At 38.3% G+C, this 21059-nt stretch overlaps 1 protein-coding gene across 1 annotated transcript in view; it reads right to left on the reverse strand.

The window, feature by feature from the left end:
* The window catches only part of LOC137945301 (histone-lysine N-methyltransferase ASHH2), a 36774-nt gene that overhangs the window by 8521 nt on the left and 7194 nt on the right, over positions 1–21059 (reverse strand). Inside the window, exons 9-16 of the mRNA XM_068791119.1 lie at positions 17133–17210; positions 15140–15196; positions 13381–14164; positions 13240–13295; positions 12212–12291; positions 7710–7792; positions 7500–7579; positions 7117–7196 (exon numbers count right to left, since the gene is read on the reverse strand). Coding sequence (XP_068647220.1) covers positions 7117–7196; positions 7500–7579; positions 7710–7792; positions 12212–12291; positions 13240–13295; positions 13381–14164; positions 15140–15196; positions 17133–17210 — 1298 coding nt within the window. The remainder of the gene's footprint in view (positions 1–7116; positions 7197–7499; positions 7580–7709; positions 7793–12211; positions 12292–13239; positions 13296–13380; positions 14165–15139; positions 15197–17132; positions 17211–21059) is intronic.

The raw sequence follows: 21059 nt of genomic DNA on the forward strand, positions 1-21059 counted from the left end.
AACAAAGTGGGTTTCTGCTAATTTATTTTCTGGCCAGACATGGGTTCAAAGATGTGCAGTAAAGCCTTTGTGCACATCATTTGCTCCAGCGATCCATCTCCAAAGATGAGAGTATCATCAGCAAATTTGATGATGGGAGTATCCAGTCTGACATTAGTGAAGATGGGATTAATCCAGCCCAGATCTCTAGTTAGCCAGAAAAAGCGTGTGAGACCTTCCACCACAATATTAAACTAAAAGGGGGATATAGGATCCCATCTGATACCCCTTTAACTCTAGAAGTAACCGCAATCTGTACCATAAATAAGGATCAAATAGATTGCAGAAGAGATGTAGCATTGTGTTCATTTTCTCCATTTTGCCCCAAAGCCTATATAATATAAAATAGAGTCGAGGTAGTCCCAACAAACCCGGTCAAAGGCCTTCTCAAAGTCAATTTTTAAGTATCACCCAAGGCCTCGACTCTTTCTTGAAATGTCCATTACCTCGTGGACTTCCTGCGAAGGCATCCAAGATCACTCTCCCCTTTTTTTTTTGAAATGTTGATAATTTTATTTCAAAGAAAGAGAAGATACATCAAGGGAGACCTCCCTTAACAACAAGAGATAGAAAGAGGAGGGAGAGGGAGGTGAGCGCTAATTTAGTGCACAAATCAGCAGCCGAATTGGCTGATCTAATTACATGAGACCAAGTACAAGAAGTGGTGGATACAATGTCCAAAATATCAAGAAAAATATGTCAATGACACCATGGGGGAAAAGATGAGGTGGAACACCATCCGATGACAATCTTGGAGTCTCCCTCCACTGAAGTAGTTTTGAAAAATTCACAAGCTGTGAAGGAGACCGGAGAGCTCAGCAGTGGTCAAGTCAGCAATTCCGAGAGGGCCAGAGTAAGAGAGGATGGCAGTGCCCCTTGGATATCACCCCACCAAACCCAGCCAAACCCGGGTTCCCAAAGGAGCTACCATCAAAGTTTAGCTTATAATATCCGGAGGGAGGAGACTCCCAAACAACAACTCGACGGGGGGCAGTGGGGACAAACATCTAAGCCATAATCTTCCAATTGGTGCAGACTGGGGCACAAGAGAGGCAGGAAAAATCTTTCCGAGTGCAGATCCAGGTAGATATGAGTCCAGTGGCAGTGAAGGAAACCTCAGCAACAGAGCGGAGAGTACAGTCAAACCGTCTGGACTTCCTTTCCTTCCAAAGGTACCAAGGAACGAAAGCAATGTAGGCAGCCAGCAGAAGCTTGCCCAGGCTAGGCAGGCGGGTTTCAGCAGAGAAACGATACATGGTGCTCAGGTCAAGTGGGATGCAGAAGCCGAGTCCCATGTTGTCAATCATGTAGGTCTAGACCTTCCAGGCGAAGTTACAGTGGAGGAGGAAGTGATTCACAGTTTCAGCCATAGTCCCGCAGAAGGGGCAGAAAGGATCAAGAGTGGTGTTGCCACACCTAATAAGGTTGTCTGCAGTAAGGATCTTGTTGTGACAGGCACTCCAAAGGAAAAACTTCACCTTGGGCGGGGCCGAGAGGCGCCATGCAAGAGCAGTCGGATGTGGGACAGGAGGCCGGGTCAATCCCATAAGATGACGGTAGGCCAAGGAGACCGAGAATCGCCCACTGTCATCAGGGAGCCAAATCACCCGGTCAGTCGTCTGAGGGCGAACCATAACACTTCCGAGACTATCAATCAAGCCACAAATAAAAATGGCTTCCTCATCAGTAAGGTCACGTCTAAGGTAGAGATTCCATGAGCCATTCCACCAAGTGTCAGAGACAAATAAGTTGCGGCTGGTGGTAAGCTGAAACGCATACTAGAGCCATCTCCAACAAGAACCGAATGATAGTGCAGAAAGAGGAGTACAAATGAAACATGGTCTTCCGAATGGGGAGAGATGACGACAATTTCTGCCAGTGATCCATCTATCACCAAGACACTAAATCTTGAAGGCAACCATTGGCTTCCACGAAGCCCCCGGGGAAGAGTGAAGCTTCCAAAACTACTTGAGCAATAGAGCATGTCCCATTTCACCCAAAGATTTTGGCTTACACACTTCATCCCAACTGACAAGGTGATAGTGAAACTCATTTGCAGTGTCACGCCACAGAAAACGTCTTTTGATCATGTCAATGCACCGGCTAATAGAGGCGGGGCAAACCAGGAAAGTGAGGAAGTAGTTGGGAATGCCCGTGAGGCATGATTTTAAGAGGATCAATCTACCAACCTTGGAGAACATCCTACCCTTACAAGAGGAGAGGCGTCACTCAAGCCGCTCAATCACAGGAGCCCAGAGACCCATCCGGGGTCTACTGTTAGTAAGAGGAAGACCCAGGTAGTTTGTGGGAGCAATCGCAAGGGAACATCCTAGAGTTTCTACCATAATTTGAAGGTAGGGGGGGTCGATGTGCTATCCCATGATGGTTGACTTTCCCCAATTAACTTTTTTACCAGAAGTCATCTCAAAAAGGTCGAGAAGGGCCTTAATGTTGCGGACCTAATCAAGTTTGCCAACGCCGAAGCAAATAGTGTCATCCGCGAACTAGAGCAAGGGATGTCAAAGCAACTCTGTTCGGAGACGGCCTCTTAACCAACCAATGTTGCGGGCAGGGTAGAACATAGAGGATAAGTACTCATCAATGATGTTGAAGAGGAGTGGGGAGAGGGGGTCTCCCTGACGGATGCCTCGAGTGCCCTAGAAGAAGCCACAGACCGTGCCATTGAGGAGCAAGGAGTAAGAGGCTGATGAGATACAACTGCGGATCCAAAATCTCCATTTGTCTTCGAAGCTCATACGCTGCATAATGTCATCCAGGAGGGACCAACTAACTCAGTTGAAAGCCTTCTCGAGTTCCAACTTAAGGACAAACCATGGCAAGCCCATCTTGGCAAAATGATCCAGAATTTCATGTGTGGCCATAGCTGAGTCAAGTATATCACAGCCTTTGATAAAAGCACTTTGGCCCCAATGGATGATGGTAGGTAGAACAACTTTGAGACGATGAGCCAGAATGCGGGCGATGATCTTGTAGGGACTTGAAACGAGACTGATCGCCCCTTGATTATGGCAATTTGGTCCCTTCCCCCAATGGGCCACTATAAATTGAATTTTGACAAAGAGCTTTTGGATGTCGGGGTCCAACGGGTTTTGGTGGCGTTGTTCATGACTGAAGCAGTGTTCTTCTTTTTTCTTTTGTTGGGCCTATTGGAAATTCAGATTCAACCACTGCTGAACTATCCGGGTTACTAAATGGACTTCGGATTTTCAAAAGTCATCTTATTGGGCCCCTTTGCATAAAAGGAGACTCAAAAATCGTCATCAATTGGTGTGCAAAAACATAACATCCTCCCTGGCGGCATTGGGACATGTTTTATGATATATGTAATTTAACCTCTTCTTTAAATTGTAATTGAAAGTATATTCCTAGATCAGCTAATCATTTAGCTGATGCTCAGGCTAAATTAGGTGTTTCACTCCAACTCCTTGTTGTGGAGGTAGGCCCTGTTTAGCAAGGTGCTGTAATTTCCTTTTTTAATAGCCTATCATCTTCATTCAAAAAAAAAAAAAAAAAGTTGAGCAATAGGCCTCCTAAGTGGCTTAATCATTTTGGTATGAAACCAAGCTCAACCCAAAGCTCAACAGTGGTATCAGAGCAAGTGATCTGATTTATGTGGGTCTTTAAACAAGAATCCTCGTCTCCTTATGTTAAAAATTGTTACTCTAGAGGGATTTCACACAAAAATTGTTGATTGAAGGTAAAGGTCAAATCCTTTTCGTTTATTTTGTGTCATACAATGGCTAGTGTTGTCAATTGAACAGATTTATGTGGTATTTGTGCCCCTAGAAGGTTGTTAGGGTTCTTTTTACCCTATTCTTGTCTGTGCACATAGTGTAGACACTGTCTACCTATGTCATCAATACTAGGGCTGACATCAGCCCTCATTACCTAATTTGGATGCTATTTTTAGTGGATTATTGGTGTGTAGTGGTAAAATTGTGTTGATTGCAGTTTGATTGTCCTAGTTATTCAGTGGTGTGTGGGACCCACCTTTGAAACTATTGACTTTTTTATTCCGGTGAATTTGGATTGCATTCCAACATGTAGACTGGAGCTATTGTTTGGAATTTTGATTAATGGCTGACTCCGGTGAAGTAGTTACTCCTTCAAGAAAGCTCAAGAAATTCAGATTCCAAGAAGTCGCATACCATCCAAATCATTTCCACTAAACTAATTGGATGCAATCATATGAATTAGTCCAAATATATTCAAATGTTTCATAAGGCTTAGAAAGTTGAAGTTTTTAAGTGAGGTTTCCGCATTCCCTCCTAATGATGATTGGAAAATTGAAGATAGTCAAGTTATGACTTGGCTTGTCAATAGCATGGAGGAGAGTCTAAGTGATCAAGTTATGAGCTATAACACATCTAAAGAGATTTGGATCCCTTCTCTAAGTATTGGATCAGCTATTCCACTCCCGATTAATGATTGTATGGGACCTCCACCAAGTGCCATTTTTTTTTTTTTATGAAAAGTGATTTTATTAAGAGAACCCAAAAAGGAGGAGCTAACTCCTAACAACAAGAGATTGCAAGGAAGCTCCCTGCTTGGCTAAAACATCAGCCACAGAATTTGCTGATCACCGGATGTGAAACCAAAAACAATCAATTAAGTTTACAATTTCCATAATTTCAAAAAAGGTGTCCCAATGGCGGCATGGAGGTGCTGAGTAATTCTCACACCAGCCGATCACCACCTTAGAGTCTCCCTCTATGAGGATGGGCTCGGAGCAGTGATCGCGGAAAACACGGAACCCATTAAGCAGGTTGTGGAGCTCGGACGTCATGGAATCCGCCATACTGAGAGGGCCAGAAAAGGAGACGATCTGGTTCCCAAGAGAGTCACGAATCACTCGGCCAAAACCAGCTACGCCAAGGTTGCCGAAAGAGGATTTGTCAAAGTTTAATTTAAGGACACCAATAGGCTGGGTCCACCTAGAATTAATAGGGGTTTCGCAGAAGTGTGAAGCTAGGCAAGACATCTCCAATTGTCTCTGATGAAAGATCCCGAGAAGGGGGAGAAGGTTTTTCGAGAGTGGAGCCATGTAGCAATATTGCCTGAGATAGTTTCAACAACTCTATCTTGAGAGTTGAACTTGGCATTGAATCTCCTTTGGTTGCACTCTAACCAGAGACCCCAAGGGATGAAAGTTGAGCAAGCCGAGATCATTATTTTTTCAATACTGGGGATGTAGGTCCCAGCAAGCATTCGGCAGGCTGCAGGGAGGCAGAGTTGGAGTCCAATTCTATCGATAATCGACGTCCAGATCTCCCAAGAGAAAGGGCAGAAGAGGAGCAAGTGGCTAATAGTTTCTTCGGCAACGTGGCAGAAAGGGCAAATGGGTCCACCCCTAGCTGGCCACGATTTCTAAGATTGTCAACAAAGAGAATTTTGTTGAGGCAAGCGCTCCACATGAAGAATTTTACTTTAGGGAGGGCGCTGAGATGCCATATGAACTCCACTACATGCTTGGGGAGCAACTTGATCAGTTGGAAAAGTAAAAAGCAAAATATTGTGGCTCGGTCTAGGGCTGAAGCAGAATATAGAGTAATGGCCCACACTGTCAATGAGTTCATGTGGGTGAGGTCTATCACACAGGAGTTAGGTTTCTGCCAAGATGAACCCATGACTATATACTGTGACAACCAAGAAACCATCTTTATTGCCAATAATCCAGTTTTTCATGAGAGGACAAAACACATAATAGTGGATTGTCATTTTATTCGGGATGTTGTTATGAAAAATGAGGTAGTCACCCCATATGTTCGGTCTAGAGATCAGCTTGGAGATGTATTCACTAAAGCCTTGGGAAAACATAAATTTGTGATTTTCTGTAACAAGTTGGGTCTTATGGATATATATGCTCCAGCTTGAGGGGGAGTGTTAGAAAATCTGCTTAGGGGCATTTTGATTATTTTACCTCACCATATGATTTATATTTCTATGTTATCATGATCTGCATGTTTAATCAAGTTTGTGGTCCAAATTTCATGTACGTAGGATGTACAGAATGGGAGATAAGAAGTTAAGTGGATTAATGGAAGAAGGGTTTTTTTTTTTAAATAGTGTTGAGTTATATTAAAAGGCTCAAAGGAGCAAAATTACAAGAAGGGGTATGTTTTTTAATATGCTAAACCATCAATAAATAGAGTTAGGGGTCAATCACGACCACCAACGAACTCTGATTTCTGAGTTCTCTCAAACTCTCTTTTCCCTTTCTCTTATTTTCTCTCTTATTTCTCTCCAATCTTCACTTTATTTTCAATAACATTAAAAAAAAATCTAAAAAGAAATTTTTGAAGATTCGAGATATTAGGTATATTAGAGAGAGAAGTAGAGAGAACCAGAAAGAGGAACTGTGACAGATTCATTAATTTAGATTAGATCACTACTTAGACCCCTCTCCTCCTGAGGTACAAGATAAACATAAAAGCCCTTACACATATGCAGGAAAGAAAGAGACATTGGTAGCCCATGGCAAGTAGTCATAGGAGGGATCATAAAGGATAGTGGGGGCTCTATAAGGCTTGCTTACTCAGGCCTCATTGCTTGGAAGGACTGCAGAGACAGAAATTAATGCTCTAAAGCAAGGCTGTAAGCTGTACTTTAAAAACTTTTCTGCTCATTTAGTAGTTGAAGGAGACTCTTCCATAGTGATCAGTTGGATGAAAGGAAGTTCAAAGACTCCTTAGAGGTACAGATATATTCATGAGGAAAAAATGGATTTGTAGACCTTATGTTGTTTCATGGCAACACACTTAAGGGCTGCAAATTCCATCACTAATACATTAGCTGAAGGGCGTACATAACCCACCTCTAGCACTGGAAGCATCCATCTGTAGTAGGCTAATGGGCCTTTGGTAATTATTTTTGTTCTTTTTTCAAATTATAAAAGCATAAACTATTTGAAAAATAACATTCTTCTTTTAAGAAAAAAAAACAATATGATGAAAAGAGGAGCCAAAAGGGGAAAGAAAAAAATATTGGTCTAGCTAATAAAAAGCAGAAGTAGTAATTGAGAAACAAGGCTCAAGCAGTATATGGAATTTCACCTACCTTTCCATTCCAGCACAGGGAGGAGGTATATTTACGTGTTCAAAGGTAAGAATTTCCTTCACGCCTAAGTACTCTATGACCTGTAAGGAAAAATATTATGTAGATATTAAAGAAACCTGTTTTATAAACATTCTAAATATTGGCAAATTAATTGTTCTTTCTGTATCTGTGAGGTAGATAAGCATCGATTCTATTATTGTATACTGATACTAAGCAAAAATTCAAAAATGATATAAGACAATATATAATAATAACAATTCAAAAACTGTGGCTATAGAGGCAACTAATTTGATGTGTTACATCTACATTCTCATACATGGTAAATCACGTGAAGAATAGGAACTTTATTATCAAGTGTAAGCACAAAGGATAAAGTTCAAAACCTTAAGCAGTTTTCGTATTATGGGAATTTTGTTAAAATTCCTTCGGTTCTGCTTCATTATGTTGTGCAGCATCTGCAATCCTGCAAGAACAAATGAAGCAATCACTATATTTTATCCAGAGGTACAAGGGCATATAATTCAAATAATTCAATGAAAAATGAGAAACAACTAAAGATAGCATAATAGCCAACAAACACAGCTAGAACATACCATTCTTGTTGATTATATCAACCAAAACACTTCTTGATTTCGTTTTCAATAGTGCATCAAGAACAATAGAAAGATCCCTTGTGCTGCTCCAACATGGAAAAAAATATATTAAAGGCAAATAAAAATAAATTTACAACAACAAGACAGTATAATATGCTAGACCTAGAAGTAGGATAAAAGGGGATAAGGAAAAACTGCATGAGCTTTTTTTTTCAACTCAATTGTGAGAGATTTTAATTCTGAAGATTCCATTTTGTGAAGAAGAGTGAAAGAAGATTAACATGAGGCAATCTTTACACCAACAAAACATAAAGAGCATCAAGAATAATAGAAAGATTCCTTGTGCTGTTCCAACATGGAAAAAATTATATTAAAGGCAAATAAAAATAACTGTACAACACAAGACAGCATAATACGCCAGACCTAGAAGTTGGATAAAAGTGAGTAAAGAAAAACTGCATGACCTTTTTTTTTTTTTTAACTCAATTGTGATAGATTTTAATTCCTATCATTCCATTTTGTGAGGAAAAGTGACTGACAATTAACATGAGGCAATCTTTACACCAACAAAACATAAAGAGCATCTTTAGGTACAGTGATTTTATGGAGAAATGCATGTGGAACAACCTCTTAGGTTTGTTGTTGATGGAGACATGACAAAGATATGCAAATGGAGAAAGAAAATCTATAGATCGACACAAAGTCTTAGAGCATGGTCTAAACTTAGCAAAGTGGTTATGGACTTTAGGATCACAAGAAGCCACTCTGATCACTCAGTTTTTTGTGATGAACAGAGATATTGGCATAGTAATACTGATCGTATATGTGGACGATATCGTCCCTGCACAACACTGACTGGGGATGCAAATGATATTGTGAAACATGATTTATGGAAGTAACACGGAATTAAGAATAATAAGAACTCTCTAAACAAGCAGTTTCAAACTAAGAACCTGTACTTTTTAAGCATAAGCATATAGGTTGTCATTGCTCTAAAACCTAAAAATTGCTCATACTGCTTCTGAGCTAATGTGAGTGAAGTCATAGGCAACAGAATTTGGGTTTCCTATTAGTAAACTAATGGTGATAGTGTGACAACTTAGGCAATGTTATAGCAACTAATCATGTATTAAAGGAGGAGGCCAAACAAATCGAAGTCAACAATCATTTCAATTGGGATATGCAGAGAGGGAAGATTGCCACACCATATGTACAATTTAAAAGTCAAAAACTGCAGAATAATTAAGAGTTCTATTGATCTCCTCTGTCCTTTCTGCAATTCGGAGGAGGAATCAACAAGCCATACTCTCCTGCAGTGCTCCTTCTCGTGGCTCCTGTGGACCTCCATTCTTTGCAAGGTCGGGTTTCAATTTTGTATGTCAAAGGATCTGATTGCTTTCTGTAGAATGCTCACTGGTGCCACTCTTCCCGGTTTGAGAAAGCTAATTCTCTCTGCCTATACCGTCTTCATTTCGTAGGGGCTTTGGAATGAACGTAACTGCAAGCGTTTCGATACAAAATGTGAATCCACAGAGAGAGTTGCTAATCGTATCTCGGGACACATTTTCTCTTGGCCGCTTACCAAGAATGCTTTCTCCCCTTTCATGGGCTCTGAATTGTTTGGCTCAATTGCGTATTGGTAACAAGTCCCCTATTATGAAGACTTGGACCCCGCCAAAAGCTAGACTCCTCAAACTAAATTTTGATGGTTCTTTTCTTGGTAATCCCAGGATTGCCAGCTTTGGGGGAGTTATCTCTAACTCCTCAAGAAACTAGTGCCTCTCCTATGCGGGCCCTTTGGGGATATCAGACTTTTTTTTGAGTAAAAAGGTGTGAATATATTATTAGAAAAAAGCAAAAAAGAAAAATAAAAAATACAAATACCTTACAGAACAAGTCCTTCCTCCACAACAAGATGTTGGAGGGAAACGCCTAATTTAGCCTGATTATCCGCTAGGTGATTAGCGGATCTTGGAATATAATTCCAATTACATTGCAAATGAGAAATTAAATTACAGATATCCTCAAATAGATCCCAATGCCACCAAGGAGGCTTAGAAGACTTCTTGCACCAATTGATGACGACTTTTGAATCACCTTTGACGCAAAGAGGCCCCACTAGCCATTGATGAAAAAATTTTAAACCATTATATAACCCAGAAAGCTCGGCAGTGGTTGAATCAGACACGCCAATTGGCCTTACAAAAATGAAGAGAAGATTTCCATTATCATCATGGATGACCCCTCCAAATCTAGCAGGCCTGGGGCAACCCAAGGCGCTTCCCTCGAAATTTAATTTGAAATGTCCCATTGGAAGAGACCAAGTTTCCATAGCCAGGGCGCGAGAGGGGTAAGACATTTCCGCTATAAGTTGCCGATTTCCACGGAAATTTGTTCCTTTGAGATTTTGGAATTCTTTCCGCATGAGTATCTAGGAGGCAACTTGCCCAACAATTCTATTGCTCAATATATTTCTTGGAAGAGATTTTTTGTTAAATTTCTGATTATTCCTTTCTTTCCATAAGGCCCAAACGATATGACCAACGCAGCATGAGATAAGTAATTTTCCGAGCTTAGGAAGATGAGCGCTTGTGACAGTGAGTATAGTAGATGTGAGATTTTGAAAGGGACAATATTGAAGACCAATTTTGTTAATGAGTTCGGACCAGACATAATGGGCATAATCGCAGTGTAACAGAATATGATCTGCGGTTTCAGGAGTGGTTTGGCAAAACGGGCACAAGGGATCCAGAACATTTGTTCCTTGGCGAATTAACGAATCAGATGTTAGAATTTTGTTTTGACACGTGGTCCAAATGAAGAACTTCGCTCTCGGAGGTACGAGTAAGGACCACGCTATGGCAGCAAGATGGCCGGATTGAGTAGAGGGGGGAGAGAGCAGAAAGTTGTAGGCAATAGAAGTAGAAAACGTACCTTGCGGGTATGGAGTCCATATGAGAGAGTTCAATGCATTTCTGAGTTGAACCGACGATAAACTCGTGACAAGATCAGCAGCTTCAAGAGCTTCGACATCCGCTAGCACTCTACGAAGGTTCAAGTTCCACTCACCAGAATCTAGCCCGATCGCAGATATGGTTCCATCTTTGTTTCTAGCAAGAGAAAAAATTTGACAATGGCTGGTATTGAAGCTGCTTGGGCCCAGTCACCAGTTTATCCAGAATTTTGTCCGACAGCCAGTACCATTGTAACACTTGACGGCATTTTAAAAAGTTGACAACATCTGTGCAATCTTTTTCCATACAGGAGATAATTTATAATATAATCCACCTTCTGTCCACCAGCCAGAAATTTTTTCTGCTTTGGCCGCAACTATGTCTCGCCATATCAAAGTCAGTTGCATATTAAATTTCCAGATTTGGGGATTTCAGACTCAACGGCGACTAAGCTACATGGTCTTCTTAACGGGCTTCGTATTTTTTGGGACAACTATAGGGGCCCTCTGCACATTGATGGAGATTCCAAGATGGTCATTGGATGGTGTGACCGCGCCTCCACCCCCGGTGGTGCCACTGGGATGTTTTCCTAGAAATTATGAATATTGTTTCCTACTTTACTTGTATTTGGTCTCACATTCCAAGATCTGCAAATTCTGCAGCAAATGTGTTTGCCAAGCACGGAGCAACCCTCCAGTTCCTTGTGGTTTGGGATCTGTTTCGCTGATTTTGTATTGGTTTCATTTTCTTTGTTAATATATACATCATTTCTCTCAAAAAAGTTCTAAAATTTTTGTAACAAGCTAAGATTGTTTTACGTATATGCTTCAACTTGAGGAAAAGTGTCAAGCTATACGTAATGAGTCGCAAGGGTAAAATTGTCCTTGTGTTTGGTCTGAGTTCTATGTGTAAGATTACTATGTGGTGGCTGAGAAAGGTCTTTAAGTGAAGCAGACATAGGTCACTACAATATCTTCAAGTGAAACAATAAATAGAGAAACAGGTAGACCAAAATCCCTTATTCATTGGACACAAATCAGTCTGAAGCGTCTTCTTATTTATCTTCTATTTCCTCTATTTATCAACTAGAGCTTATAATTAAAAATAATTCATAATAAAGGATAAGAAGGAGAGGGTACAATGCATACAAAAATCCAGACACTTCCTTACTGCACCCAATTTGTCACTGTTTTCTTCTTAATTTTATTTAACTACGCTGCCTATGTATCCATCTTTCTCTTATTCCTCAAGGAAAGAAGAGCTGAAACTAACATCAAGATGAATACAGAAAAAACACACGTTGATAAAAATTATTCCACTGTTTTCAGTTAAAGAATGTTACACCTGTGATATAACTCAAATTCCTTTCAAACACTCCGACAAGATAAAAAATCCTGGAAAAAGTCTTTTTTCATGCATTTAGCACTGCTGTTCAGAAAAAGGTCCCAAGAGACATGCTTGCCAGAGCATCTAACAGAAGCACAGAGCAAAAAACTAATTCCTCCAACAATAAAATCCATCATATACAGAAAAGAGATCAACCAAAACCTTTGAGATGTCTCGCCTTTGATATTATCTCCAGAAGCGGCTGTAACAAACAATAGCTTCAAATAGCCTTTGGTGGCATCCTGTTCCAAAGAAATAAGGTACACAACATGGTAAAAGTTAAACAGACGCTTTTGTTCCCTTTAACCAGATAAGGCAATGAGAAAAAAATGTGATATTCAGTTCTTCGAATTTGCAAGTACGCAACACAGTCAAATTTAAGTCTTTTTCTTTAGCATATAGAAAGACAGCAAGATTAAAATACATAAGGATCTCTAGAGGACCAGTGACCAAGATGGTGAAAAGACAAATTCAATCTTAGTATTTGCAAGTATAGTACACTACTCTAAGTAGGTCCTAATTTTTAGTATATAGAGAGACAGCAAGTAAAATTCATAACTATCTCTAGAGAACCAGTGAGCAACATGGTGGAAAGACAAATGGTTACAGAACATCGTCCTACATTATGGAAACAACATCAGATATCAGTTTAAGTTCTAGATTTGGTTAACAAGCCATTAAAAACTGACAGATTGTCCAGAACACACTACAGAGATGCGGTGCCCTCGAACAATTGATTTCTGTAGTTCCTCACAAAACTTGAGCCAAAAGAGACATGCAGGAGGAAAACAAGACAATGAAGATAAGGTAGTGAGAGAACATAAGAAAACAAAATGTTGAGAGCTTCATGGCAAACATTGCATTATATAATACTAACAATCCATATTTATGGATGCATTGAATATTTGAAAAAGTAAAAAGGACAGCAATCTTAGCATTGTTCTTGCAAAATCCTTAAAGAGTACCATCAAGTTAGAATATGTAATTCAGCTCTTTGTAGCTCTTTAATATAATCAGCACTATTTCAAACAAAAAGTTATAACCTGTATCTATTATATTCTAATTCAACAAGTAAATTGAAAAAAAAAAACAATGCCTAATACCATTTCAATCTGATCAGCTGTTCAATTAGAACAAAAGTTCAGGAACAACAAGCACAACAAGAGGGCCAAAAATTAGAAAGTACTTACTTTTCGCTTACTTATTCCACCATCAGCATCAACCAATTCACTGAGTTTATCTTCAACTGCAATTTTAAGTAATGAGAAAATGATCATTAAGAAGAACAGAAAACAAAGCTAGTTGAAAAGAGGAAAAGGAAAATACATTACCTCCTTCAAAACGACTGCTGCTTGAGCCTTCCAAGGGCCTTTTGGGTTTACAACTCAAAAATTTTGTAGCACTAATCTTCCCCTTCTTAATTGAACTCAATGACCTAGAAGATTTCACATTAGTAGATGTTTTCACAATTTCAGGCTTATTCTCAACTGTGTACTTAATGGGCTTGCAATTGTCTTCTACAGTAGCAGATTTGCTCATGGTTTCTAATAAATTAGTCTCTGAAGGTTGGGAGGCCCCACAAGTTTCTTCCATAACATTCTCCTTGGGCACTTTCATATATGGTAGAGCCGTTGGAGAAGACACGCTGTTAAATTCTTCACTGGGTAAAGAAGATCTGCCCATACACTCCACTTGTGAGGAAATCTCAGACTTTTCACCAATAAGTACAGGTTCACAGGTATCCTTTCCTTCTAATGGCAATGAAACATGTACATGTTGAACACCAGAATGCAATCTATTTAAATTGTCTGTTTTTTGCCATGAGTTTTCTAGCTTCAGCAGATTAGATGATGGTAAACATCCAATGGTCGAATCCAGTTTTTCCCAGGAATATTCTGTACGACTAGTTTCATACAAATTAACCCCAGCTTTGCCATCTTCACAAAGCATCACTGGCTCAGGATATTCATCATCAGAATCTACTTGAACAATAGCTTCAGTATTGGATGGGTCACCGCCAATATAGCCCTGGCATTCAGAGGAACCACAATGACATTTTTTGGCAGCAGCCCCAAACACACGAACATAGTTGTAATCAAATGTGACTTCTTCACCCTGCCACAGTTACACTTCCAAATAGTAAGCTAGATAGCACATCCTAGTTAAGAAAAAAAAAAGGTGATGCTCAAGATATAGAAGAACATAAAGGCTTTTTTCTTTTGAAGATGAGAAATGCATTCAAAGGAAGAAGATTATACAAAAGTTGTGGAACATGCCGCTAATATACAAACAAGACCAAAAATCCAAATAACTATTGAACATCAAATAGAAAGGAATCAGCCAGCATGTTTGCATTGACACATGATGGAGCCACTGAATGTCAAGATGCTGACAATACTCCATAATCTCATCATGGATATGTAAAAAATGCCAAGAAGAGCATAAAAGGCTTCATCAGCAGAAAACAATGATATCATAAGTACAATGATTTTCTTGCTGATAGGGGGGGTTCTTTTGCTTTTTGAAACCTTTTTTTAAATGGCACAAAATTCAATAAGAGAGAAAAAATATAATAAATTTTGTGACTTTTTCCATGTGATTTGTCCTTGTTGCAATCTTTTTCTTGTATTTCTTCACGCTCAATGAAATCCTAAATATTCTGAAAAAAAAAAAGAACTAAACCGATTAAAGGCCAAGTAAGCTGACCTTTTTAACTGAACGAAAGTAAAAGACCTTTTCAATTCTCAATTCAATTTATTTTGGCTGACATGAGTCACAACAGGCTTGGGATGCTACAAGGTGCATTTTTCCCCACCAGCCCACCCAAGATAGACCTTGGGGCAAGTCAACTCTACTTAAAAAAACATAAGCAGTACTCTAAGTTTTGAAAGTCAAACTCCCTACCCTGGAGAGACTTGAACCCAAAACCTCACACTAGAAAGCCCATGTAATCATTCAGCCAAAGCCCAATCCACAGAGTGAATTTGGAAATTACAGGATCAAAAACTGTTCCTAGAGAAATATTATTCTCACACCATGATCTTAAAAGTTGAAGCAATAACTAGCCAAAATAGAAAATAGAGGAACTACCTTCTTAATATCCCTTAATGCAAAGAGCCCAATACAAACTTCTCCATTCACCATCCACTGCTTGACAAACATTGTAAATATTAATCAACCATATATGCAAAATAGATATTAGCCAACCAGTGCCAATATATAAAGCAATAAATTTGACAAATCACAAGAATAGTGGCTAATACATAACCAACTACTACGATTTGTTTGCATTCCCTTAACATTTTTTTTTTATTTTTTTTTGAGAATGTGCGTTCCCTCTACATTTTTTTTTAAATGCCTCTACATGCCATTAAAATAGAAGCAGTGCATCCTTCAATTATTGTGCAATACCAATTTAACAAGCATACTGACAATTGAGGATGTAACATAGTTCAAATTATTGGTGCCTATCATAGAGATTAGGATCCGGTTAATATGCCATAGCCACAAGCCACAAGTATTAGTATCGAAGCCGGATTTTACAAGATAATTACTACACAAGACATGCTTTTTTTGAACAACTGAAGAACCATCTATAAGATGAGAATCACAGAGATGAAAATGTCAAGTAAATAAACTTCAGTCAGAAGGGTTATGTCGAACTCAACTAAAGGACTGCAAGAACTAAAGTAAGTCCATAAATGACACACATAAAAGAGTTAATTAAAGAACTTGAATACCAAAAATATCTTTTCTACCAATTTTCATGTAAAATAACAACAATATCCACATGTCTCTCTTTCTATTTTAAAGTTAAAGTAGTCAAAGAACCTTTTGACCTATTTTTTCTTCCTTGTCACAAAGTCCGCATTGTTCGGAGGGGGGGGGGGGGGCTTGGGGCGGGTGGGAGTGCAGAGGTTTGGGGGTGGGGTGGGGGGCACGGGGCGGGTGGGAGTGCAGAGGTTTGGGGGTGGGGTGGGGGAAGTAGTCTTGGGTTCTAGTGTCAGAAACTGGGATTAAGGGGCTCGATATGAAAAATGAACATTATGAGATATCCTTTAATCATATTTGTCCATGCATTTCACATAAAATAATATAAATCATACCTAATTTTTTATAATTTTCACATTATAATAGGTTAATAGTTATACTGGGATGCATCTAAGCTCAACTTTAACATGGTATGAAAGCAAGGTGCTAGTTCTATTAGCCTAGTTTTATGTCCTACATAAATTTGTACACCCCATATATACAGTCCACATCTCAGGCTCATCGTTTGTTAGTTTGAGGGAAGTGTCAGTGATAATAATTCCACATAGGCTAACATTAGGAAAATTCCTGCAATATTAGTTGGAAAAATGCCTCCTAACTTTAGCTCATTTTGGGACAAACTGGTACCCAACTTTAACACACAAAGAAAGATGAAAATAGTCTTTTGAACTTATTTCCATGCATGTTATATTTTGTTTACTGTAATTGTATTAAGAGAAAGCACTTTTTATGCTAATTTTTCACTCTTTTGTCATTTTTAAATATTTTTTTATTATTTCTTGTCTAAAATAGAAAAAGTGTTATTTAGCTAAAGTTTTGATACATGTCATGCAAATGACTAACATACCCTTGTGATATATGACTAGTGTACTTTTCATATTTGTTAAAAAATAATAAAAGCTATGCTGTTAATTTTTATAAATGCAATATTATTAACTTGTTCCTGTTAAACAAGGCATAACCCCCTAAGCCCTAAATGACTATTTCTTAAGCCATTAACGCTAACCAACTAACAGTGATGTCATTACATGAAAATATGAACAACAATTCCAGAGATTACACTATGGAACTTATCTTTTGAAATATATATATGAGGAAAATTTTATCTCAGAAATTAGAATTCCAGGAAAAATATTCTCAAAATACAATTCAAAATACACTCCCCACTAAACATTTGTAGTAAATAAGCACAAACAAATCTTTATCAGATAGGTGGACAATTATCACCAAATTCTTCATGAAACAGTCAAAGAACTGAAAAAACATGTTAGTGCATATGCATACAGTGACACTCAGAAACAAGACAAATTACCTTTTCTGTACGGCAATTAGGCTCACAACTATGATTGATGAAACGCCCCAAATTTCCTTTAGCACATGCATCAATGATCTAAGATAGACATGTTAAGATAGTCAGCAAGTGTTTTATAAAACTAGACGTAAGAGGGAAATGACCCCCAAAGTGCTACAAAAGAAACTCCTAACCAAGCCATTTGATCCACCATTCAATTGGTAATATGCTGCAAATGAATCTAATCAATTGGATAAAAGAAAATAAGTTCCGAATCTCATCATAATAAGTTGTTTTGTCCCAAAAAAACCAGCTAAACACCACGGCCAAATCTCCTTGCACAGCAAAACAAGTAGCGAACACACAGATCACCAACAAAGAAACAAATTATTTTTGCTTTTAGTCAGTTCCAAGTTAATTAGGTTGCACAAACAATTTACAAGAAACAATTTAGTTAGGTTTGTTTGTGCTCTGCTCTCTTTTTTATAGTTTATACACCTCATTTAAAAAAAAAAAAAAACAATTTACAAGAATGATGTGGCTGAACTTACTCAAAGATAGGTTAATGGTTAATGGTTAACGGTACTGTGTATTAAAAAAAAAATCTATCAGAATAAGAATTTAATTTATTTTTTTATTGAAAGAGAATAAGAATTCAATTGGCTTCCAATTAATTGTGCATTTTCATCTAATAATGTTGGGTTATGTCCAAAGACGATTCCATTAGTTCTGTGTTTCCTAATTCGTCAGAACTCATGCATGCTCACACCCCACAGCAAAATAGATGACTAAACAAAAAATTATCATCTCGGATGCAACTTCCACAATCATGTTTTTCTGAATGTTCAGGGGTGGCAATACAGCCCTTAAAGATGAAACAGGCCTGATACAGCCCAACCCATGGTATGCATCAGGTGTATCATATCGAATTCTGGGCATACCACAAGAATATCCCATAATGATATATGGCCTCCCCCTACCACTCCACTTCAATCCCCATAAAACCACAAACCAACTTCTAAGCCACAAGTCTATACTTCTAAGAAAAGGTAAGAGAGATAGCTAGTGGTACAACCCTCCTTGTTTTCCATTCCTGTAAGTCAATCTAATCTTGATGCTCCTTTTTTTTTTTATAAAAGTGATAATTTATGAAAGACAACAAAGAAAACAACAAACTATAAGAGACCTCCCATTACAACAAGAGATTGGACCAGTTCCAGGGCTTGCTTTTTGTGGAAGGTGACTCCTCTATCGTTATCAGCTAGTACTTGGGAATGAAGAACACGCCTTGGGTATAATGGCCTTGTTTTTTTTTTTTTAAAATTCAAGATCTTTGTTCTCCAATTTGTTCTTGGTCTCACATTTCAAACTCCCCAAACTGTTTTGCCGACTCCTTGGACAAAGAGGGGGTTGCCCTCCAATTCCTCATTGTAAGGGGGGCCTCTTCTAAGGGCTATGGTATTTTTCTTTGGAATTAACAAATTGCGCTCTTTCTCAAAAAATTATATAAAAAAAAAAAAAGATTCATCACTAGTCTTGGTTGGCTCTCTTCAACATGGAGATACATTCATAAAAAATTCTCCATATTTTCTTCTCATATATGGTTTCATGCTGGTTCAGGTTCTTCCATTTGTTTTTAGACTGATCTTTGGCTTCTTGATTCCTTTTTTAATGTGAAATACCATCAGTTTTTTTTTTTTATGGAATGTGTGAATATTTATTAAAAAACAAGAGGACAGAGACAACTTAACGTGATGGGCCATCCTCCACAACGAGACTTTGGAGGGATGAACCCCTTTTAGCATGATAGTCCGCCAAGTGATTGGCGGATCTGGGTGTCTGGGTTCATTTACAATTTAGGTAAGAAGATATATTACAGATTTTGAAAAAAGTATCCCAGTGCCGCCAAGGGGGGCGGATTTGCTTTGCGTACCAATCAATGACAACCTTGGAGTCTCCATCAAGTTTGCATATGAAATACCATCAGTTATTTCTTCTCAACAGCTAAATTTCAGATGTTATTGAAGAGGAGAGTTTTAAGAGCATTGATTGGGGCCGTCATTTCAACAAGATCTTAATGAGAAGAAGCTCTGAAATTATTATTTTTTTGAAATGAGAACCTCTGAAATTTAGTGATTCTATAATACAAACTTGATGATATTTATCTCCAAGTTTCTCCAATCGATAAAATTATTAGGATTCCTGATGCGGATAGCATTTTTTGAGTTTCATCTTGCAATCACATGCTTATTGCTAACTTTATTTCTCATCATTCAGCTGCCTCAGTCTGATCTCTCTCTGGGTCTCCCTAAAAGCAAAACTTTTCTTTTGGAGTGCTTTGCATGGGAAAATTCTCACTCATGATAATCTAATTTGGTGTGGAGCTTCTATATCCAGCCCTTTATGCTTGCTTTGTGGAGTTGAGAATGAAACAACCAATCACTTGCTATTTCATTGCAGATTTTCTTGGTGCATTTGAAGCAGTTTTTTGGGTCCTCTAGGATGAGTTTATGTATCCCAGCATCAATTTCTGAATTCTTTTCTCTATGTTCAAGAATTTGTTTTCCTATGTGTGGGAAAATAAGAATGCAAGTTTGTTTAGTCTTCATTCCTAGGCTGATCTGGTGGGAGAGGAATTCTAGACATTTTCAGCAAGTATCTTCTTCATAGGAGTCTTTGGCTATGAAAGCTTTCTCTCAAATTATTGTTTGGATAAGTCTTTGGAGTTATTTAATGATATTTCTGCTGACCTATCAGAAACAACTAGGCTCAGATTGTTTTACATCATTAGGATGGTTGAATGATCTCTACCAGGTTCTCATCTTATAAAATTAAATTTTGATGAATCATCTTTGGGGAACCCTGGTCCTTCGGGTGTAAGTGGTGTTTTTAAATATTCTTCCGGCAGAATCTTGACCTCCTTTTCGGGGTCTATTGGTAACATTTTTTCAGCCAATTTCTTGCTCTTAGGCAAGGTATTTGTATTTTTGAGACAAATATCAAGGGCAGCTTCATGTTGAAGGAGATTCTGAAAGTGTGATTAATTGGTGCAATGGAAAGAAATCTCCTCCCTGGCAGCATTGGCTAAGTTTCTATGAAATTCAGGACTTAGCTAGTGCTTTTTATTGTAAATGCAATTTGATTCCTATAGCTTAGCTGATTCTTTAGCTCAGGAGGGGGTCTCCCTTCAATGATTTCATCATAAGAGATACCCCTTCTTGATGTTTGTTTCTCTTTGCTTGCCTTTTGGCTTTTAATATAATCGCGCCTTTTTTCAACAAAAAAAAAGAATGAAAGACAACAGCAAAAAATTAAAAAATCCAAGAAATTAGATTTTTGAATATTCTTATCTCATATACAATAGGACAAGATAAAAATAAATAAATTATATCCATAAATATTTGTATCTCTGTTGCACGAAAAAATTGCAGAGAAAAAGGAGTAGCTTTTCTACAAATTGGGTGTTTAAAATGGTTTTTTTAGGGCCTTGCCCAAGAAACTTTTACAGAAAGCACCTGTTTATTTTCTCAGGAAAAAAATGGGTAGCAGGAATAAGAAAAAGAAAAATTTTCTTAGGAAGATGAGTTTATGGTCCAAAGAAAAATTCTACGAGCATGGGTTAGATAAGATCCAAATCAATAATGCTAGTACATCAATAGAAACAAGTGCAGTAGTTTTAACTGTCACTAGGACGACACTGATTTCTAGAAGTGATACAGGTGAAATAGAGGAGATTATGATATGCTTGAAAAAACATTTTCAAACTAAAAACTTGGGTAGTTTTAAGAACTGAAGTGGCTGGAGGAGAACGGACTAAATACGTGACTAGCTTGTTACGTCACACTGCCTAACATGGCACTAAACCTAGTCATATAACATGGAAGAAACATGTAATCTTGTAGCCATTTAAACCAAGCTTTTTGCTTCCACAATGCTCTTTGCTAGTTT

The sequence above is a fragment of the Aristolochia californica genome, unplaced genomic scaffold (genome assembly GCF_029961685.1).
Source record: "Aristolochia californica isolate CCGP_79_NKW_82.1479 unplaced genomic scaffold, dmAriCali1.0.hap1 SCAF_12, whole genome shotgun sequence".
Classification (NCBI taxonomy): Eukaryota; Viridiplantae; Streptophyta; class Magnoliopsida; order Piperales; family Aristolochiaceae; genus Aristolochia; species Aristolochia californica.